The sequence below is a fragment of the Rosa chinensis genome, chromosome 6, assembly GCF_002994745.2.
Source record: "Rosa chinensis cultivar Old Blush chromosome 6, RchiOBHm-V2, whole genome shotgun sequence".
Taxonomy (NCBI): domain Eukaryota; kingdom Viridiplantae; phylum Streptophyta; class Magnoliopsida; order Rosales; family Rosaceae; genus Rosa; species Rosa chinensis.
The window spans coordinates 6,463,096-6,486,614 of NC_037093.1; the positions used below are offsets into that span (position 1 = coordinate 6,463,096).

At 36.6% G+C, this 23,519-nt stretch overlaps 2 protein-coding genes and 1 long non-coding RNA gene across 3 annotated transcripts; 2 read left to right on the forward strand and 1 right to left on the reverse strand.

Moving 5' to 3' along the window:
• Positions 1 to 520: 520 nt before the first annotated feature.
• On the forward strand, positions 521 to 1,779 carry LOC112169096 (heavy metal-associated isoprenylated plant protein 8). The gene is made up of 4 exons (XM_024306049.2): positions 521 to 662; positions 757 to 935; positions 1,057 to 1,150; positions 1,343 to 1,779. Exons 1-4 carry the CDS (start codon positions 557 to 559, stop codon positions 1,663 to 1,665), a joined length of 702 nt encoding a protein of 233 aa, XP_024161817.1. The 5' UTR covers positions 521 to 556; the 3' UTR covers positions 1,666 to 1,779.
• A 583-nt stretch (positions 1,780 to 2,362) lies between these two features.
• LOC112172129 lies at positions 2,363 to 5,788 on the reverse strand. The gene is made up of 2 exons (XM_024309322.2): positions 4,567 to 5,788; positions 2,363 to 2,800 (listed from the first exon to the last, which is right to left on the reverse strand). The coding sequence occupies exons 1-2, from the start codon at positions 5,383 to 5,385 to the stop codon at positions 2,669 to 2,671; spliced, it is 951 nt and encodes a 316-aa protein (XP_024165090.1). The 5' UTR covers positions 5,386 to 5,788; the 3' UTR covers positions 2,363 to 2,668.
• A 6,793-nt stretch (positions 5,789 to 12,581) lies between these two features.
• On the forward strand, positions 12,582 to 15,826 carry LOC121050171. The gene is made up of 3 exons (XR_005802244.1): positions 12,582 to 12,851; positions 13,950 to 13,982; positions 14,562 to 15,826. It is a non-coding gene; the product is annotated as an uncharacterized LOC121050171 (long non-coding RNA).
• The last annotated feature ends 7,693 nt before the right edge of the window (positions 15,827 to 23,519 follow it).

Genomic DNA, 23,519 nt, shown 5'->3' on the forward strand with positions numbered 1-23,519 from the left:
AGTCGGTCTAGATACATTTAACAGCACTATGATCATGGACTTACTAAATGCCCATCAATGAGATGGGTTATAAACTTGTTTGTCTCTTTAAAGGGACTACAGTTAACAATCCTTTTCATGTTCTAACGCTTATGTTTTCTAGACTTATCACTAACCATCCTACTGTCTCATAAAAGCCTATTTCTATGAAAGATTAAGAGCACCACCATTATGATTTTTAATGTGGGTCTCTGGATTAGGTTATAGCCTTCTGTAAAACTGAAACAGAAATAAGTTGTGAGGACCATTATTAGACTAATTAACGATATCACACCTATACTTGGGAATTCATCCATTACTCCACTTGATATATATGCCGAATTAGATTCTCTCTATTTGGTGAAATGGTAATTCAATAGTCATGTAATCAAGATATTTATTTGCAAGATTGTAACCACAAAAGTTATTTGCTAGGAAACTGTTTCTATATAGCTTCACATGCATATGCCCTGCAGTCTTTATTCATATCTCCCTTCTCCCCTCCAGGTCGGTCTCTTTCCATTTCACTTTCCACAACATGGCAGAGAAGAAATGTGATTCCAGCAAAGAAATTGTGTTGAAAGTTTTAATGCATTGTGAAGGATGCAAAAGTAAGGTTTCCAGTTGCTTGAGATGTTTTGAAGGTAATAGTTCTTATAAACAACCAACCCTCTGATGTGATTATGTGAACTGCATGCATATATAACTTTTTTCTTTTCCATTTAATTGATTCATTAGGTGTTGAAGAGGTTGTGGTTGATTATCCAAACAACAGAGTGGTTGTGAAAGGAAAAAGGGCTGATCCATTGAAGGTTTTGGAGAGAGTTCAAAAGAAGTATAGCAGAAATGCTGAACTTATATCTCCCAAACTAAAATCAGAAAACAAAGAGAAAAGGCAGCCAGAAAAGAAAGAAGTGGTATCTAATAAGAATTAAACTATGAAACTCCTAGTTTTGTATATCTTTCTACTCTATTGTATCCCTTTTCTCATGTCATGTCATGTCTTGTCTTTCTTGATCTTACTACTGTGAATTTTAGGCTCTACCTCCTGTGAAAGTTGTGGTGCTCAAAATATTGATGCATTGTCAAGGTTGTGAAACTGATATTAAGAACTGCTTGGAGGGATTGAAAGGTATATCTGTATTTTTGTTCTGTTTCTACAATTCACTTGGATCTGTAGTGCAATAAAATGAAGTAATGTTCTGTTGAGGACTTAGCATACATGATTGATCTTGTAGTTTCACAATCCGAACTGTGTTTTTTCAAACTATTCAGTTCTCTGTTTGGTATTGATGATTAATTAAAAATTTTGGCACATTGTTAGGTGTTCTAAATGTAGAAGCAAACATGGAGACTTCAATGGTGACTGTGAGAGGCATAGTTGATCCACCAAAGCTCATCGAATACATCAAGAAACAATTGGGAAAACATGCTGAGTTTGTCAAGCAAGAAGAGGAAAAAGGACGAAGCAAGGACAAGGAAAAAGACAAGGGCAAGGGTGATAATAGTAAAAGTAATACCAATAATAAGATCTGCCCAGAAGTAGTGGAAATTAGGTTTCAATATCCTCCTCAATATTCAGTTGAACATATTTACCCCTGCCAAACTTTTAGTGACGAAAATCCTTTGGCATGTTCGTTAATGTAAACCATGTTAAAGCTTGTAACTTAGATGGTGGTAGTGCAGAACTCTGGACTATCACTGCTTCATCAACATTAAAAGGTGAGATTCTGTTTCCACCTCCAAATTTCGTATATATATTGTTGGGTTATTATCACAAATGGTACATGAACTATACCTCAATCTTATCGATAGTACCTGAACTTCAATTTTGATCACAACCAGTACCCGAACTTTTCGATTTCACTTTAAATGGTACCTAAGGCCACCTTCGGTCACTATTCCGGCAAAAAAAAACAAATCTAAAATAAAACAATAAAAAAATAAAAAAATAAAAAAATTTCAAGGTAAGTCTATTACCAAAAAGATCATTACTATATATGATCGCAACCCTTGAAATCATCAAAGATCATCACTATGATCGCCTTACATGCTGTTTTTAGTCGGAATAGTGACCGGAGGTGGCTCTGGGTACCAATTAAAATGAAATCGAAAAGTTCGGGTACTGGTTGTGATCAAAATTGAAGTTCAGGTACCATCGATAAGATTGAGGTATAGTTCAGGTATCATTTGTGATAATAACCCTATATTGTTTACAATGACGGAACTTCACCGAATCATGCAACAACAAATTCACTAGATTTTCCAAGTTAAGATTGATATTAGCAAGCGAAAATGGTATATTAACTCAATAGCTTCCCAAGAAAAGGAACAAAATTGGAAGTTCAAAACATATCATTTATTCAAAGAAGTATATCAAACTCTTCCATTTGCAATTTGGCATTTGAAATGTTGTATGAAGAGTACATCACCCATTCAGATTGATATAGATAGCATACATACAAGAAGAATTTGAACCTAGTTGAAACTTTTGTCTGTATTTTACACAAACTGATGCAAACGGTTCTTAACTTAAAGTTCATACACAAAGCAACCACATTTGTTATAATACAAAGCAACTAGGAACTTAGTCTTTGGCACAGATCATAGGCAGAATCCTTTCTTTTTCTATATATTTCACAAGAATTTTCTATCTCAAACTCATCACAGGCCATGGATTGACCCCAGCAGCCGGCAGTGAAGGTCGTACAATAGGAACCCGCCTCACAACTGAAAATGCTTCATTGAGACGCACAGCACGACTCATGAATTGAGATACCTTCTGCAAAACAATTTCAGTAAGACACCAAAAAAATTAAAAGCGAATAAGCAAATGAAAATCCACCACCATAGAATCTGTTTGCTTACAACAAAACATGAAACTACGTTCTATCATCTTTGCCCAGACCACCTACGGCTCATGGTGCAACCCAAAAGAAATTAAGTTCTTTTTTATTGAAGCTATCCCTGTACTTATCCATATAAATTCAACAACTCAAGTGAATAATTAATCTAACATTCCAAGGCCAAAAAGAGGAGAATCTCCAGTAGGGACTTTACAAAATAAGGATGGACTACTTTAATCACCCAAAAGGAGTTTATTTCATCTTAAAGTTGACTAATATAACTAGCAAACTTGTGAATATTGCCGAAAAATTATGGATTGAATAAGAATTCCGGGAGCTCTGGCAAAAGCTATGCAAAAATGAGTATGCACTTTCTGCTAAAGATACATAGACTATACAAGACCACATCTGTCAATTAAGGTTTATGCCTATGACAACTATCTCTTGGATCCACAATTCTTAAAACTTTGTAAACAAGAAGAAAAATAACCATATTGGTGCATCATGCTGCAAAAAAAAAAGGTAATCCATAACCAGATAGCAGTGTTCGGATAGTTCGGAACAAAGTCTGGAGTCCTTGTGGAAAAGAATTTGATTCTTTGTGGGATTCAGTTTCATTTGAATAAAAAGGTAATCCATATTTGTTTTTGTCAAGATACGGTGGCTGCTGTTTCTTGAGATTTGTGTTCCTTAAGTTGTTTGTTAATGTATAAGCTTGGGTAACTTGAATACTTGTTCACCTCTATTGTAAGGTCTATCTATTGTATTTCTATCATGAAAGAAAATAGAATAGACATAAGCATTTAGAATGTCAATAGAAAAGCACAAGCAAAACCCAATTATGATAGTACTGGAACTAGAATACAGCAAAATCAATGGAAGAAGCTGAATATGATGGAGTCGATGCATTTCTTTGCATTAGGATATGATAAAAACAACAAAACAGGGTCAGTAACAAGTACTCCCAAATAATTCTATCAAGACTGAAAACTGCAAAAGAAGGATATGAAAAGATAGTATATAAAATTGCTTCTCAGAAAGTGGGCAAACCATTCAACTGATTCAAGTCCCATAAATTGGCCAACAGAAAAATGGATATTATAAATGAATCACTGTGCACTGTTTCATTTTACTTCAAGATAAAAACTAGATTATACTAGCCATGAAAATAAGATTAGTACAATTTACAATTGGCAAACAGAAGCCTAGACTAACAAAACCACCTGTGTTGCAACAAATTGGCAATGTTCCTTTTAGTGAATCTATACCAAATACCAACACATCCTACCAAAATATTACTAGGAATATGAAGAAACACATCCTGCCAAAGAATGGCTAGGAATGTGAAGAACTTGATATAAGTTGATTTCACAAAACTTCATAAACCTATAAGAACAGAAATGAAAAAAATTGACTGAACAAATTCAAAAATTTTGCTGAACTATTCACACCCGCTGGAAAAAAAAACTTGGGATGGTAACTTTAGACATTTCAACAAGTAAGAAACACAATAACATAAACAAATGCAAAACACTATCACACCAAAAGATTAGTTCAATTGAGATTTGGAAACAAAAGTATGTCCTACATAGAGTACTTGTACTCTTGAATACTCTGAGTGCAGACATATTGTAGCCATCGAATAACATGAAGTAATAACAACTATAAACACATTAGCTAATAATGAACTGCAACAACTAACCTTATCATCCTTAGCAACTCTGAAGTGCACGCTATGGCTCTTTCGCTTCATCCTATACAATCTCCTTCCCAAGATAACTAAACCCATTATTGCTGCGGCCACAGAGAAAGACCAAACAGGGCTCACCTTAAAAACACAATATTTCAAGACCTCCAATGGAACCTTCCACCACAAGACCACCTTCTTCTCACCCTCATCACCCGATTTCGCCACCGCTTTCACTTCTTCCACTGCAGTCTCAGCCGATTCTTCATCTGCTGATTCCTTGTTCGAGTCACTTGAACCACCCTCCTCGTCAAATTTCACAGAAACCAATCTTTCTCCGCCAGAATCAGACCAGAACTTGTCCGAATCCTTATCAGCGCTTCCAACTTCCCCAATTTCTTGGAAACTCACTTTCCCTTCCGCCTCATCCGACCCGAATTTCCCCAAACGCTCCTCCACAGGCTCCGAAAGCACACGACTTTGCTCATTTCCGGCGAAACCCAACTCGCCTCTCACCTCAAAATCATGACTTTTCCGGTCATCGGACCGATCACTGGCGGAATCGGACCAGAACCCACCCGATTCCTTATACGTAGTCACCTGAACCGGGTCAATCCAGCTCGGGTTATCGGACTCAACCGAACCCTCTTCACTCTTAGCATAGGCATACCTCCCCTGATTCTCCAACGAGAAATAATCAGACCTGATCATCCCCTCGGCGTCAGCCTCAATCGACGAGAAGCTTCCATGGCTTTCGACCGGGGCAGCCGGCTCCTCCTCCGTGCTGTGGAGGACCTCCCAGTCCTGCAACTCCCCAGTTTCTCCTCCTTCCATTAAAACGAGACAGAGAATAGCAAATCAGAAAACCCTAAATTTCTAACTCTAACCCTACCTGCCAAACCCTCCTCTCCTCTCTTTAAAGCAGACCCAAAATTTAAAGAGAGAAAAAAGAGAAAGAGACCGTTTTTATAGGTGAGCCACAAAAACAGAGGGAGGAAGGTAGTTGTTTATGCTCTGAAAAGACCACACTGAACTATCTACTATCTAAAATCCCCAAAATTCAAAACCTACTAAAAATTCTGTGTACTTGTTATTATTCTCTTCTTCTCTTCTGCTGCATAGTGTTCATCATCCCTAAGGATGAGGACTAGAATGGAGATAGCATCAGCCAGGTCAAGGTAGGATTTTGCATACCGAGTTGGGATGCAGCCAGTGGAGATGCGACACGTGATTGGGGGGTAGAGTGAGGTGAGGAGTGGGGTATCTGTGCTCTTTGAGATGTCCTTTTCGTGACACGAAGAATTGGACTTGGAATGAGGTAAGGCCGTAATTGGGGGGGCGCGACAAGTTGGAAAAAGCAGATAAACTAGTAATGGAGGTTTCATTAGAATCACAAGGTAGGTTGGAAAACTTCTGAAACACACCAATTATGATTTTTTTTTTTTTTTTTGGTATCAAGGTCTTTGCTATTTGGGGTAACTTCTGAGGGAGTCAGTCACTGGCGGCCACTCATCACCTAATAAATATATATTTTTTTTTTTGGCAATCGTAATATGTCATTAATAAAATTATGCTTTGTGTGTGTTTTATTATGTCTATTAGTACGGCAGCGTGGTGTGTGCGTTGAGAGGTTGGGAATTGGTCGGCAAGAAACTGGGGTAACCAACCCCACAGAAAGTTTTTCGTCTTGGGGCCACATAAACAAATATCTCACTAAATTCATGGTCATACTTCAGCTACCTCGCATGACTAATAATTTTTTCTAATAAATTATTGTTACATATAATAAGAAATTTTAATAATATGTTTTTAAGCATGAGAAACAAAGTGTCAAGATAGTTATATAAGTTGTGATCGATGGATCAGACGCAGAGACAGAACAATGGCTTCCTATTTTAACTTCAATGAGTATGTAGGATTTAGGGTCTAGGGTTTGACTTTAATGCGTATGTATGTATGAGTTTAATGGCTTCCTGTCACATAAACAATTCCCTTGTCTTCTACATCTACTCCATATCTATGGCATCGGTGCCGATACCATCAAGATTTGTCTAAAATTTGAATTGGATTTATTTTTCGTTAGCAATTGAGGATATGTTAATATTTTTGTATTGGTATGCATTTACTCATACATAGTTACTTCTGTCCTGCTTTTCTCTATTCTTCATTCTATCGTAGTATCCTATTCCAAATCCTTTAAAAAAAAATAAAAATAAAAAAAAAGATACTTTTTTCTTCGAAAAAAAGGGGGGTGCTGCAGAGCATCCTAGCAACCCCTTAGTTCCGTGCCACTCGGACGAGCCAGTAACTCCACCCACAAAGTATTCTCCTCCATGAGTTTTTATTGCAACTCAATGTTGGATTTACAGGATATGTATAATATAAGAAAAATATGTACATGTATTATTCGAATATTTTATATAATAATTTGTTGAAAAATTAGGCAAAACATATCTTAATTAATTGAATTTTTTAATTTTTTAATTTTTTTTTTTATTTCATAATTTGTAAAATACAGAAAGAAAAAAAAAAGGAAAAACTTTAAATAATACTTGTTTTTTTATGTTTGATCGTATAGCGTATTAGCGTATACCTACTATACAAATAACACAAAGCATACAGTATTCGATTTTAACTATAGAATTATTATTCAATTTATTTCTCTCTTTTGAATCAAAACTTCTCAAATTATCGTATTCTCTAGGAGAAATTCTTTGATTCTTTAACTTCAATGAAATCAGAACAGTTTCCTTCATTTTTATATTACTACATTTGAATGAAAACTAATCGTATTCAAATAATTTTTATTTTTTATTGAATCCGATTAGATTTCACAAGTCCTTAATTTAATATTTTTTGTTCAAAAGTAGGACATATTTAACAAGTCCTCTTGAATTGTATGAAGTACACAGATTTTTTTTTAAAACAATATGTAAATACATGTATTATATGTGTTTTATACAAAAAACTACTAATAGAGATTATATATTCACATATCTTCCTAAAATGTCTGTCTTTGAAGTTCCACTGCAACTCTGGCATTCGTCACCTCAGCATCCTCCATCCCCTCTCAACCTCTACCTTTCCTTTCATCTCTCAATTTGGATTCTCCTTTCAGCGAATCATCTCTCTCTTCTCTTTCTTGATTTGGAATGCATCGGTTTCATAAACGTCCAATGTGCAGCATTTGGAATATGGTCCATGTTTGGCAACTTTTTATTTGGCTATTGTACTTGGGGGAAAAAAATATAAACAGTGCTCCAACTAAGGCCCGTTCTAAATTTTTGTACCTAACTTTTGGAAACTATCACATTAGTACCTGGAGTACCCAATCCGACCCAATTTTCATACACGCCGTCCATGACGGCGTTAGCTATTGTGACAGCTGGCATAAATTAAGGGATATTTTGGTCACTTCTCGTCTTAACTCAGATATTGTTTTAAATTTTTTTTCCTCTCTCTACTTTTTAAACTCGGCAGCTTTTATTCTCCAAAAAAAAAAAAAAAAAACCTTCCTCTCTATCTCTTCTTCTTCCCCGAATCCCTGATCAAGGGCAATCTTCAATCTTCTTCTAGTCTGATGGGTAAATTGAAGAGGCTTTAATTCATATTCAAACCCAGAATTGCAGTTGATTGGGTAATTTAGATTACCCATCCCAAACAAAACCCTTCATCTTCACATCCTCAATTAATTACTTTGTAGAGACACCAAACCCAGAATAAAAAAGCTTCAGTTCATATTCAAACCCAGATTGTAGTTTATTATGCAGATGAGATGCAGCTTTTTCTTGTCGATAGGGATGAAAAAAGACCTTTGGCATGTGTAAATCCGATTGAACTTTTCTAGTGCCCAAAGAAATCTTGTGTGTATGTTTCAAATGGAGAATCAAGAGGAAAAGATTCTATGTTCAACGAGAGAGAGAGAGAGAGAGAGAGAGAGAGAGAGAGAGTTTAGAGGACTCGGTGAGCGATCTCGGCGGCGGAATCGGTGGTTGTTGGCGCCAATGGCATTCCTAGAGAGGGCTGCATCGGGCGGTGATGGCGGAGATTGAGAATGAGATTTGGCGTTGTGGTGGTGAAGAGAGAGTGTGAAAGAGATGGAAGGAAGAAGCTTGTAAAGGCAGATTTTTCTGGGCTCAAAAAAAGAAGAGGGACTGCTTCGAGAAGGAGAAAGGCAGAGAAAGGGAGAAGGAGAAGGAGAAAGAAGAGGGACTGCTTCGAGCCTTCGATGGAGGAGACAAACAAGGGCTGGGTAAGAAAATTACCCAAATACCCATCCAATTTTGGCGCATAGCATGCGGGTTAACGCCATCATGGACGGTAGGTACGAATATTGGGTCAGACTGGCTATTTTGGGTACCATTGTGATAGTTTCGAAAACTTAGGTATAAAAATTTAGAATGAGTCTTACCTCAGGTACTGTTTATATTTTTTTCCCTTGTACTTGGTTAATTGAACCCTGCAAGTAAATTAGTATAACTATGCAACAAAATGTAAAATTAATTCTGTTTATTAATTTACAATTTTCATTTCCCAACAGTGTTTGGAAGCGCTCATCTTGGATCCAAGGATCCAATCAATTCATTTTTGGTGTTTTTACATACGTTATGCTGTCATTTTCGGCACCTAGTCGTTCTCACTTTTCAATTTGCAATGACATGTTTGGCAGCTCAAGTCTCATCAATACCCCATTCATCACGTTACCTATCGACTTTAAAGACCATTGATCATGGGTGGGGTGGCTATTGATGACTGGCAGTACCACTAACAATAGTGAAATCCATCTTTTGGGTTATGTATGTCCATTGTCCACTGCCGAGCCGACCTTAAGGCCATGTGTGGTTGGTGGAAAGGAAAAGAATCACTTTCCTTTCCTTTGGGAAAGTGTTTCCCTTCCTTGGCTGTCTCAAACGCAGGAAAGGAAAGTATTTCATTTCCCAATGTCCACTTTCCGGGAAACAAACATGACCTAAGGGTGTCGGCTTCGTGCCGTGCTCGGATTATACGATCCGTTTGCCACCTCCAGGCATGACTTTGACCTGAACCTACATCTCAATCTATTGAAAATGGTAGGCCTCCCGTTGTTAATTTGTTAGGCCTTTTAATTATGGTGAGGGTTGATCCAACTCCAATCTCTTTCACAAGTTGGAATGAAAATATATTTCTCTTTAACGTGAACTTAACACTCTTGGGAAAGTAATTCAGGCATCGATCATTAATTTGCATTGAATGAAGCATTTTGGTTGAAGGGAGAGGGAAAAAAAACAAAAAATCTCATGAACAAAACATTAATGAAGTGCTTTAGGGAGTTGTGTATGTGCCTAGACAAGGAGGAAATCATTCACTCATTTGGCAAAAATGATGGGAATAGCAAATTCTTTCCCTCAACAAATTAAGCTAAAGTACTAACCTCCGACCAGTAACTATCTCACGTACGTGTGCAAGCATATGATCGATCCTCTCGAAGGTTCTGTTACTTCCACCTGTTGGCTTCACCCTATCGGCTCCTGCATGGCGTCGAAATCGGCTTCGGTTTAACGATCGATGAACGGATTTGGATTCTCTAGGAGCTGATCGATCTACTCTTCTATTTCAATTTGATGGATCAATCCTTTTGTTTTCTTGGAGAACCATGAAGCTACACTACTCCACCAGACCCCTGTTAAACTAAATCAGTCAAACTATTCCCTTTCTGTAGTATCATGATTATAACTACTTCCAGTTCCTTTCTTGTCCCCTCCTGACTGCGTGGCTTCGAATTCTACTCGGAATTATCTTACGGCAGAATCGGAGTCTGTGTTCAAGATTTTTTTCTTTCACTGTTCTTATTTTGATATTACAAAGTAGCTTACTGGGTTCATTACTTTTCTGTATCAGATTCCTTAAAAAGAACATTTGTAATAGATTAGTTGTTGCATTTGAGTTATTTATTTAATAAAAAAAAAATCAGTTTTCTGTTTGTAATGACCGAGACAAGTTATGATATTTGTAGGTATCTCATACACTCATTTACAACTATTTGAACAAAAAATTACAATTATTTGAACCAAAATTACAACATTGACAACAAAAGTTACCATATTCATTTACACTATTTACATATAGTTAAATAAAAATTACAACATTGACAACGAATTTGTTCAAAAGCTTGTAACAATGTCATAAGAGGTGTAATTACTATTATTAGAACTAAGATTACACAAAATAGGACTCAACATTACCACTCTGACAACAAATTTGTTGTCACTTTTGTAAATGTGGGTATGAGATACCCACAAGTACACTAGAATTTCCCTGTAATGACTTTAAATCTTTTAAACCTATAAATAATGAATATCCATGGTTACTTACACTTCTTTTCTAATTTTTATATGTTTAGAAAAAAAAAAAGTATAAGTGCACATTGGTGTTCTACGTCGGTACTCTAAATCCTCCGGTTGGCCCTTTGTGACAATTTAACTATATATCAAATTATCTGTACAATACAAATGTGAAAGTAAAGTTACTTAGTTTATGAGTTTCTTATTAAATGTACACAAACTCATTGCAACTTTTTCTTTGTAAGCAGAGAAAATCTTTCACTCCACAGTAGCCAACTTTTTTCCGACTGAGCCATATATGATTTGAATAAAAATGCAAAGAGTGGATATGTTGATCTCTTCATTTTCCTAAAGTATATTTTGGGGAACTTCCAGGCGTTGGGTAAAAATCCGGTCAAGCATGAAATTAAAATCCTTGAGAAACATTGTGTGTGTTTGGCTCCAAATTACTTTTGAGCTCAAACAGTGTGGTGTCAGCAAAAGTTTGGTTGCCATTGAAATAAATTAATGGATATTTATAGTCACTCTGCTTTGTTCATGACATCGATCTGCAGGTTGTTGGGAGGCATTTTAATTCTGAGTGGTCACGTATTACCTTAGCAACCAAATTTGAACTATATTTGCCTTAAAATATTTGAAAGTGTAATTCCTTATAATTTGGATATGCTATTTTGGAGTTAATCTATTAGGAATAGGGTTCGTAGACACTAGACAATATCATCACGAGTGCAATCCATTTGAGCAACTGAAATGGTTATGTAGCTGTAACAACCTGAAATTTTAAGTACATATTTAAGTGATAATACTTTCTATATGAGCTTATGTGTGTGTGTACATTCAAGCAGTCTCTCACCTATTACTTATAGACTTGTAGGAAACTAGTTTTACTTAATGAGTTTAAGAATTTTCGAATGAGACCTTATAAACCCAATCAATGAATCTCTTTCTTATGTTTGAGTGAATCATAGGATTCATAGCTTAAAATAGATTAGTTAATCAAAATGTAGGTTATCATATTTTAGTATGCAGTGGAAATGAGACATCTTTGACAGTGTCATCAGTTCTATGTAGCAACTGCAAATTGATATTTATATGCCTTGGTCAAATAAGCTCATGTATCACTCTGCTCAAGTATGCTGACATTTCTTGTTGGAGATAAGTTTAGCTGAATCAAATCAAATATATATATATATATATATATATATATATATAAACAAGATGGAGTAGCTTTAATAATCAAGCATATTTAGCTTAAGGTGGCAATATTAAAGGACGATGCCTTGATAGCTCCTACTATCAAAACTTTTAATTAAGGTTTGAACTGAGAAGGTTATACAAGTCTATCCTTAGAATTACATTGGCTCTTGTTCAGCGAGAAGGTTTCCTTGTAGCATAAGGTGGTGAAGGTAAGAGCTCAAGGTCTTGGACTGTGATTAGTCTTTTGACACCTCCTACTCATGAAATATATATATATATATATATATCTTTATTATATGTTAGTGTATTGTAAATATGTAATCTTGATGATCAAGTTGTATCTAGATAAGATCATTCATGTCAATCACTTCATAGTGCTTGGTGATTAAGTCATTAAGTGGTAGATATAGACAAACACATCTATATGCAGATTTTATTATAATTGTTTTGCTTGATGGCCAAGAACCTGACTAGTATAAATAGCAGCTATCTACTTGATTCATATCCAGTTATCCACACTACAATGAGAGCAATAGGAGAACATAACGTGAGTGAGGGAGATAGAGAGAAAGGAGTAGGATAGAAAGAAAGAAAGAAACAGAAAGGAAAGGAAACAAAAGAAAAGAGACACTGGGAGAAAGAAAAGAGACACTGGGAGAAAGAAAAGGATATGTGAGAATGAAAATAGAGAGGGAAGAAGAGGAAAGGAAAGCGGTAGAAGAAAGAGAAGGGAAGGCATGATTACAAAGATTAGTTTTAGAGAATTAGATTTGGGATTCAAAGGTCTGTTTCGATCCTAAAATCTATTTCTATTTCTATGAACTTTTGTTCATGTGTTTTTGCTCAGTTCTTGTCTAAGTTGGCTTAATGTTTTCTACAGTTAATAATGTAAATGATTTTCAAACATATTGTCAGCATAGAAACAAATCAAGATAATTAAAGAACTGGTTCCATAAGAATGGGTGTCCTGAGTAATTCTTAGGTTGTTGTTTGGGTTAGAATTCTTTTTTTGTCTTAACAACAAGATGTTAGAGTGATCAAAGAACCTATATGCATCAGTTTAACAACCTTAGACTGAGCAGTAACCTCAAACATTAGTTTGTAGGCATTGGAGAAAGCTAGAACAAGTTTCTGCATTATAATCATTAGTTAACTTTAAGCAACCATATCCGATCCTTTGATCTAGACCTTCATTTTAGAAACCATTTGCATGTCTTGAAAGCTTATAATGCAAGCTTGATATCTGTACAGTTTCATACAATTTCATGTAAGATTCAGTGATTAATTTTAAGGCTAAAAACAGAGGTCTGCAATCTGTTGTTTTGACCTAGTTTTCTTTTTACTAAAAACTGTACATTTCGGCTGGGTATTTGAAGTTGGTGTCTTCATGAAAGTTTCAGTAGACATCTCAAATATCATTTCAGAATTTAAATCTCATGAAAAAGACTTTTATAGAGTAAGTTATGATTTTTCAAAGTTGAGGGTCTGCATCAGGAAATTCTTCAATTGTCACTATGTTTCTGTTTGTTTCATTTGATTTCAATAGTTTCCATTATTCAAACTTGTTCACAAACTGAACATAGGCATTCTTAACAAACTTATGACACCACTTTCAGACTTTATTTCAGATAGTTATGTCATTGTGAAATTGGCTAGCCATATCTGTTTTTCGTCATAAGAAATCTGCAAGACATTTTGGTTGGTTAGTTAGCACTTCAAATGAAATCTAAATGGCTTGAGATTTTAGGTACCATTTTCTTAAGACATAAGCTCGATATTGAAGTTGTTCTTTAGTCAGAATCATAGCTTTGTGTTTAAAATAAATTATCTGCTTATGCATAGGAAATGTGAATTATACTTGGATATTCACTTTTTATGCAGGAATATGTATCTATACAATAGCTTGGAATCCAGGTAGGGGGATCTGGGGAACCTCTACTCAATTGTATTGTATGCATATATGTTGCTTGACATGTTTGTTTTGGAATGAATGAATATTTGATGCAATTACATTGCGAAGTATATATTATCAATTGATGCATCATCTAGTGAGTACATATGAAGTATAAGGGTGGCGATGGTGATATGTGTAATGTTATCGATATAAGAAAGTTTGAAATTTATCTTTTGCATTGTTGAGTCCATAACCTCAGCAGGTACCAGATCCCAGGTATGCCCATTGTTAATGCGCAATTAGTATAGGATTGAAAGGGTAATTCGGGGCTGGCGAAAGGGGCATGGACAAGATTATTAGCAAAAGAGGGTTAGGGGGATTGATTTTGGGTGGGTGTTAGTTCATTCAGTTGGGTACTGTGAGTCACCTTCGTGGTAAAATACATGGTATGGGACATGTAGGCTCTGTTTATTCTGCTATGTGAATTAACGGGAATAGAACATGCATTCATGCATACCATATGATAATTGTTTGGTTCTCTTTTGTGTTAAGAAAAATAGCTCCCTACTGAGCCACAGGTTGAGCTCACCCCTTAACAGTCTTGCAGGTTATTAAACACAAGAACTATGAAGATTAGTGATCGAAAGCAATTAGAGTCAGTTGGAGTTTTGTATATGTAAGATCATTATTCCGGAAGTGAGTACTCTTAGTGATCTTGAGTTAGATTTATCCTTGTATCGAAAGGAGAAGTCAATTCCATTAATAAAGTGTCGATTTTATTTTCTATTTGTTTATTTTTTATTTTTACTCACACCTCGAATTTCGGGAAATATTTAAAAAAAAATTGACCCAAATTCGGGGCATGACAGTAGCTGATGGAGCTGTGGCCCAGCTACAATTTCTGATCAAAAGAGATAAGCAATCCGTCTCATGAAAGGGAAGCATAATCATTATGCTTTTTTTGAATAATGACTCTTAGACATGCATTAGAAACTACGTTCAACATGACGATATTGAACTGAGTTCCTACCCTCTGGCTTGCATAAGTAATGTTATGCTTGTATAGGGGACTACATTACTATATCTCAGGTTTTCGCTATGTTGCTTCAACTTAGTTCTGAGTTCTATTTCTTGTGTGACTTTACAATTGGTTTCAGTCTTACAGGATTATAGAATTATCTGGAGATTGGTTTCACTATGTTAGTTTAGTTAGAAGTATAGAATTATATGGAGATATATACATATATTTTGTAATGAATTCATATCTTAAGTTTCAGCTGTATTTTGATCCCACTGTATACATGCATGTGTGAAGTTGCAGAGGGGGTAATCGGATATATTCATTTATTACCCTTCCAGGAAAGAGTGTTATTTGGTGCAAGTGATTATACATCATCTCCCATTGGTTACAAATGCATCAGACTTCCAACAACTCTGTACAGATTGAACAGGTCTCCATTCGAGAGGAGATGAATGTCACAGACATTGATGATCATGGCCACAAGGCCTAATCAAAGAGATTGACAATGCACCCAAGTTTACTGTGAACAATAGTCTTACTTAACCCCAGATACACCGCTAAAGTTGGTTGATCATAGGATGACGTTATCAGAGACAATCATACTCTGTACTTTAGCAGCTCTAGTCTTGAGATCCAGACTAGAGTTGAGAGTTGAACTTTTTTTTTCTTTTTTTGGGTCAAGGTCCGCACAGTTAGAAAGTGGCGGTAAAATTCCCGCCAATTGTCTTTTTTCTTTTTTTTTCTTTTTTCTTTTCCTCTCTCTCTATTCAAAGATGATCGCGCCAATTGAACAATTTTTAGGTTCACCCTTAGAGTGAATGAGCATGTGCACCCCCGTTGTCGATTAACATATTTTTACTTAATAAATTTATCATCCAACGGTCTATATCTTAAATTATCCTTTAAAGATCATCTCTGTAAAAAATCAATCAAATCGAAAATCGTTTAATAATCTAATTGAATCAAACAAATGGATGGTTTTAGCAACACTTACTACTATTATGATGAACCGTCAATGTAATTTATAGAAATTAATGAATAGCTAAAATAGAAATGAATAATTAAAAGGTCTTCAATTCAATTTATTTTTTACAGAGCTAATCTTTATATTACGTTATACAACATGAATTGTTGGATTAGAAAATTATAAAGTTATTATACGTCAATCGCAAGAGATGGTGAATTTGCTCATTCACCCTATGGGTGAACCTAAGAATTGTTCGCGCCAATTAACCCCAAACATTCAATTCTAAAAAAAAAAAAGCAGAAACCCCAAACATTGAAAAATAAAAATTTAACCCCAAGACCTTTGGCTCCTCTCTCATTTTCTCTCTTCTCGAGCTCACTCTCTCTTCTCTCTTGAAAACCAGAAGAACTCTATTGTCACGTCCTCAAACCGAGATAATAGACTTCATGCTTTATGCAGTAGTTCCTTGAGGATTTTTTTTGTTTTCCATAATGAGCATCACATGTAGGTTCTTCTTTCTTAAATTATTTGTAGTTTGCTTTCGGGTTATGATATTTGTTGGGATTTGACCTCTGGTTTTGATGATTGTTGATTGTTGCTCTGTGTCCAGAGACACATATATCACGGATATGAGCGGAGAAAGTAAAAGTGACCGAAATGATAGAGATTAGCACTTGTCTTGGTCTTGCCTTTTTGTTTCTTGACGACGTGGTTGTTTGTTTTTGTGCCGCTATATTACATGCCAATGCAATGCAGTGTTACTATCGACTTGCTGGTTATGGCATTTGAATTTAGTGCAAATCAAGAATCTGTTTATTTACAAATCTGATTGACAAATTGTTATCCAGCAATTCGGGCGGCTGCTCAATGGTATCAAACTCATCTGGCTGGTTGTGTACCTATTTTTCTATTAACTAATAATAATGAGAATAAGAGGAAGGTTCTTGATGAGGAGATTTCTGCAGAGACAGGTGTGTAGGATTGGTTGCTTGATTGTGTGCGTCACTTCCTCTATTTCATTTCTCATGATGGAGTTACTAACATGAGAAAAATTTCAGTGGAGCGCTATGTGATATCATTGAGTCAACCAGATTTGCTTGATCTGCTTGTGCATCCTGCACCGCCAGATGATGTAAGCATGGAGAAAGTTGAAGATTTGAATGAAATCATTTATGCAGAGGTATTGCAATACTGAGTTTCTTGTATTGATTTTATAAGTAACATGAAAAAACAAGGTGGTTCTAACCAGTTTCTTGCTTTATTTTTTTTGCCAGCATAAAACCTTGTAGGAGATTAGTACTGGTATCCGGTGCGGCATCTACCATCGAGGAAAACTTAGGGTGAACCAATACAGTCCCCTTTTTGAAGCTTATGTTGAAGTATATGTTGGAAGCTAGAACCTCGGTGATGAAATACGAATTTATGGACGTGCAAACCTGAATAGGACCTTTGATGGTGATATAGTGGCAGTCCAGCTTCTGCCTGGGGAGCAATGGCATGAAGATAAATCAATGGCTATAGCAGATGAAGGTAGTTAGTACATGAAAAGCATGCATTTAATTGACTTTATCGGGGGTGAGCTTGATGCCTAAAACCTCTGGGTGTGATGCCTAGAAACCCTACTGGTGTGATGCTAGTACCTCCATCCCTTTCTTAATTTCCTTACTTTAAATCCCTTTTCTTTCTAACAATCCTGATTGCTGCAAATAAACCCTACTTCTAGAGTTCTGTTCTATTATTCCAGCATCAATAAGTCTACTATTGGGTCTAATTTCTAGTTACTTTTCCAGGTGGAATAAAAAAGAAGAACAAGACATATCTTTGTTAGGTGTTTTCTGTTTTGAATTAGCTTTGAATAAGTAAAAGTCCTAGTCTAGTAGGAGTTTGTTTTGTTTACCAAGTCTTTAGGGAAATCCCATGAACTTAGGAGTTGTTAGTCATGGGTAGTTGTTCCAGATTTTTTGCTTAGTTTGTTTTGTACACTCTATTTAGACAGAGCTTCTTTCAATCAATTACCATTCAATTCAGTTCCAATAATCCTTCTATGTTTCATATCGTTCTCTTATTCTAACAATCTGGTATCAGAGCCCCCACTGGGCCTGAGGTGAAAAGCAACAGCTTTGTGTGTCTTGCAGCAGCAAGGGTTATGGCAACAGAGAACAACTACGTGCAGCCTTCAATACCACGCTTTGATGGTCACTATGACCATTGGAGCATGTTAATGGAGAACTTCCTGAGGTCGAAGGAGTATTGGAGCCTCATTGAAACAGGCTTTACTGAGCCTGCCACTGGAGAAGGGATGACGGCTGCACAAAGAAGGACGTTGGATGAGTTGAAGTTGAAAGATCTCAAGGTAAAGAATTACCTCTTTTAGGCAATTGACCGCACAATTTTGGAGACCATTCTCCAAAAGGACACAGCGAAACAGATATGGGACTCGCTGAAAAAGAAGTATGAAGGCAATGCAAGAGTGAAACGCTCTTAGCTCTAAGCACTACGTCAAGAGTTTGAAACCCTTGAGATGAAGGTTGGTGAGTCTGTTTCAGATTATTTCTCAAGAGTTATGTCAGTAGCAAATAGGATGCGAACCCATGGCGAACAGATGCAAGATGTTACTGTGGTGGAGAAGATACTTCGCTCCTTGACTGACAAGTTCAACTACATAGTCTGCTCTATTGAAGAATCTAAAGACATTGATCAGTTATCAGTGAATGAGCTGTAAAGTTCGTTGCTCGTACATGAGTAAAAACTCAATCGAAATAATGGAGAGGAGCAAGCAGCCTTGAAAGTAGCAACAAATGGTGATTTTTCAACAAGAGGAAGAGGTCGTGGGACTTGGAGAGGTAGAGGCAGAGGCTTTTGAGATGGCAGTGGCAGTAGGACCCGACATGATCTTCAATCCTACGATAGGACCGAACATGATCTTCACTCCTACGATCATCAGTCCTCAAATTCCCAAGGTAGAGGCAAGGGGCATTTTGATAAGTCCAAGATTGAATGCTTCAGATGTCATGGGCTTGGTCACTTTCGTTCGGAGTGTTATGCGAAGCTTCACAAAGACAAGCAAAAGAATGGGGAGCAGTCCAATTTTGCAGAGAAAAAGGAAGAGGAAGAAGAGACACTTCTGATGGCATTGCATGTGAAGGAGGAGCCTGAAGCAAACACATGGTACTTAGACTTCGGGTGTAGCAATCACATGTGCGGTAGTAAGTCATCTTTCTCTGTTTTGGATGAAACAATTCGCACTGTTGTAAGGTCTGGTGATAATTCTACTGTGAATGTTATGGGCAAGGGTGATATTCGAATTAGAACTAAAACTGATCATATTGAAACAATCTCCAATGTGTTCTATGTTCCTGATTTGAAGAGGAACATGTTGAGTATTGGTCAACTTCAAGAGAAGGGATATGTGTCTACAATTAGGGAAGGTGCTTGTGAAGTTTATGATCCTCAAAGAGGTCTAATTGCTTATGTAAAGATGACGCCAAACAGACTGTTTCCGCTGCGAATCAAGAGTGCTCATTCATGCCATTTGACCGAGATAAAAGATTCAACATGGCTATGGCATTTTCGCTATGGTCATTTGAATTTTAATGGATTGCAGACACTATATCAGAAGAAGATGGTTACTGGTCTTCCTCAAATCTGTCCTCCCTCCAACAAAGTATGTGAAGATTGTTGTGTTGGCAAGCAGCATCGTGAGTCATTCCCAAAAGGAAAAGCTTGGAGAGCTCTGCACCACTTGAGCTAGTTTATTCTGACATATGTGGACCCATCTCTCCGGAATCTAATGGTAAAAAGAAGTTCTTTATTTCTTTTGTTGATGATTATAGCCGGAAACACATGGGTTTATTTTTTATTAGAAAAATCAGAAGCTCTTGCTACATTTAGAAGCTTTAAAGTTCTAGTTGAGAAGGAGGTTGGCAGACCTATTAAGATCTTGAGGACTGATCGTGGTGGTGAGTACAACTCACAAGAGTTTGTGAGTTTTTGTGCTTTGCATGGAATTAAGAAGCAACTTACTATAGCATATACACTACAGCAAAATGGTGTATGTGAAAGGAAGAATCGTACTATTGTAAATATGGTACGAAGGAGGAATTGGGAAGTCCTTTTGGCCGGAGGCAGTAAATTGGAGCATTCACATATTGAATAGAAGCCTTACATTTGCTGTTCAAAATATGACTCCACAAGAGGCGTGGAATGGAGGTAAACCTGATGTTGATCACTTCAAAATATTTTGTTGCATTGCTTATGCTCACATTCCAGATCAAAAAAGAAAGAAGCTTGATGACAAGGGTGAAAAATGCATATTTCTTGGAGTAAGTGAGCAGCCCAAAGCCTACAAATTGTATAATCCTATCACTAAGAAGATTGTGATCAGCTGAGATGTTGTTTTTGATGAGGAGAGCACATGGAATTGCTTAGATAAGAGCACCCAACAGAAGCAAATAGCTATGAGCTTTGATAAAGAACAAGTAGGAGTGCATGTACAAATCCCTCCTACAGTAGGAGTGCAGCTGCAAATCTCTCCTACCGAAGATATGACAAATGAGCATCGAATACATGAAGCTCAAGCAGCAGCTCCAAGCTCATAATCTCAAAGAAGAAACAGGAAGAGACATGCATGGATGATTGACTATGTAAGTGGAGATGAATTTTCTGATGATGATCAACTTGCTCATTTGATTCTTTTTGCAGACTGTGATCCTTTAACTTTTGAGGATGCGGTCAAAGAAAAGAAATGGTAGAATGCTATGGATGCAGAGATAAGAGCAATAGAGAAAAATGACACTTGGGAGCTTACTGATCTTCCAAAGGGGCAGAAGACTATAGGAGTGAAATGGGTCTTCAAGACCAAGTTGAATGAAAAGGGAGAAGTGGAGAACCACAAAACTCGGTTGGTAGCAAAAGGATACAAGCAAGAGTATGGTGTTGATTATAGAGAAGTTTTTTCTCCAGTTGTGAGGCTTGACACAATCAGGTTGGTGATCTCAGTTGCAGCACAAAATGCATGGCCCATCTATCAATTGGATGTTAAATCTGCGTTTTTGCATGGAGAGTTGCAAGAGCAGGTCTATGTTGATCAACCCACTGGTTATGTGCAAAAAGGTAGTGAGAAGAAAGTCTACAAGCTGAAAAAGGCTCTTTACGGGCTTAAACAAGCACCTAGAGCTTGGTATAGCCGTATAGATGCCTACTTTGTTGGAGCTGGGTTCAAAAAGTGTCCTTATGAGCATACTTTGTACATCAAATGTGGAGCTGTAGGGAAGTACTTGATTGTTTGCTTGTATGTAGATGATCTAATCTATAATGGAAATGATGAGCTGATGCTTCATGATTTTAAGAAGTCTATGATGGGGGAGTTTGATATGATGGACCTGGGAATGATGCATTACTTCCTTGGCATCAAGGTAGTACAATCAGCAGCTGGAATCTTCATTACAGAAAAGAAGTACGCACTGGAGGTGTTGGAGAAGTTTGAGATGAAGCACTGCAATTTTGTTGCAATTCCAGCAGAACCAGGATTGAAGTTGACTAACGATCCTAAAAGCAAGAAGGTTGACAACACGTTCTTCAAACAGATTGTTAGTAGCCTGATGTACCTCATAGCCACAAGGCTTGATATAATGTTTGCAGTAAGCCTTATTAGCAGGTTTATGGAGCATCCAACTGAGCAACACATCCTCGCTACAAAAAAGGTGTTACGCTACTTGAAAGGTACAATGGATTTTGGTATCTTTTATAAGAAGGGAGAAATGTCAGAACTTGTTGGGTTTACTGATAGTGATTATGTTGGGGATGTAAATGATAGAAGGAGTACTTCCGGTTATGTGTTTATGATGGGTAGTGGGGCTGTTTCTTGGTCATCAAAGAAGCAGCAAGTTGTCTCTTTGTCAACAACTGAAGCCGAGTTCATTGTCGGAGCATCATGTACTTGTCAAGCAGTATGGTTAAGGAGAATGCTTGGAGAATTAAATTTTCCTCAAATGGAAGCTACTGCAGTTTATTGTGACAATAGTTCTACCATCAAGTTGTCAAAGAATCCGGTGTTGCATGGCAGGAGCAAACACATTGATGTAAGGTACCATTTCCTTCGTGATTTGACAAAGGATGGCATCATTGAGTTAGTTCATTGTAAAAGTGAAGATCAGATTGCTGATATCCTAACAAAGTCTCTCAAGATTGCTTCATTTATGAGGCTACGAGGACTACTTGGTATGTGTTCTTTGAAAGAAGTTGCTGGTGATATTACTGATGCACGTGGATTGACTTGTTGGAGTTTCTTAGTTAAATTGATGTCTTGATGACTATCAATTTAAGGGGGCAATTGTTAGGTGTTTTCTGTTTTGAATTAGCTTTGAATAAGTAAAAGTCCTAGTCTACTAGGAGTTTGTTTTGTTTACCAAGTCTTGAGGGAAATCCCATGAACTTAGGAGTTGTTAGTCATGGGTAGTTGTTCTAGATTTTTTGCTTAGTTTGTTTTGTATGCTTTATTTAGACAGAGCTCCTGTCAATCAATGATAATGCAATTCAGTTCCAATAATCCTTCTCTGTTTCATATCATTCTCTTATTCTAACAATCTTCCCATAATGGAGATGTCATAGAAGAGGACTCGTAATAAGTTAACTACTGCTAGAGTTTTCATATCTCAAGCCCACATGTGAATAAGTGCGTAGTTGACTTTCTGGAGTCTTTATAGGACTGTTTTGCATTTTGAAATATGTTTCTTTCTTTCTATTTTTTGTTTTCTTATTGAATTCTTCTAATGAGTATATTCTGTACACTGTACTCTCTTACAGAGGATGAAGAAGGTGTTCATCGATCTGGTTCCTGGCAATGCTGATGATGGTCCTAGAAAAACAGTTCAACCACAAGATTCTGCTGGAGAAACATGTTCTATTTCGCAAGTTGTCCATTTGGCCGTATTGTTGGTATAATAAAGTAGAATCGGCAATTGTAAGTTGACTTAAAGTTGTTACCTGAAGCCGTTTTGTCTTGCATACAGAAGTGGTGTCTGTTTTAATTATCATTTTCAGCTGAAATACATGTTTCTTCTTTTACTTAGAGGGCAAAGCAATGTAATACCTTGCAGCATGACAGTGTTTTGGTGTAGTGATTTGTTGGCTAGTCAAAAAAGAGCATAGGGATTGATGTGCCATAGTTGGTAACAATATACAACTATTATGTGAAAATGAAAACTAGGGAAGCTTGTTGAAGTAATTTGGGCTTTTCATTGGCTTTTTCTCAAAAAAGAAAATAGAAAAAAGCAGATTTTTCTATATTTCTTGTACTTTGAATGTTTGTTTCAGGGGTGATTGAATTTTCAATTCTTCATTTGTTAGTTGTTACATAAAAGCTCAATGAATGTGTTATCGTATTTTAAACATATCAAGGTAACATGCTGGCGTTTCTGAACTTCAATTTGTGTTTTCTATTGCCCCTTGAATGCGTGGTTTATTTTCAATGAGGATATTGCAATACATGTTCATCTTACTTGTATGCTCATTTTGCGTGATGTTCACCTATTTTCTCATGCATATGCATGTGTACCTTGTATCATATGC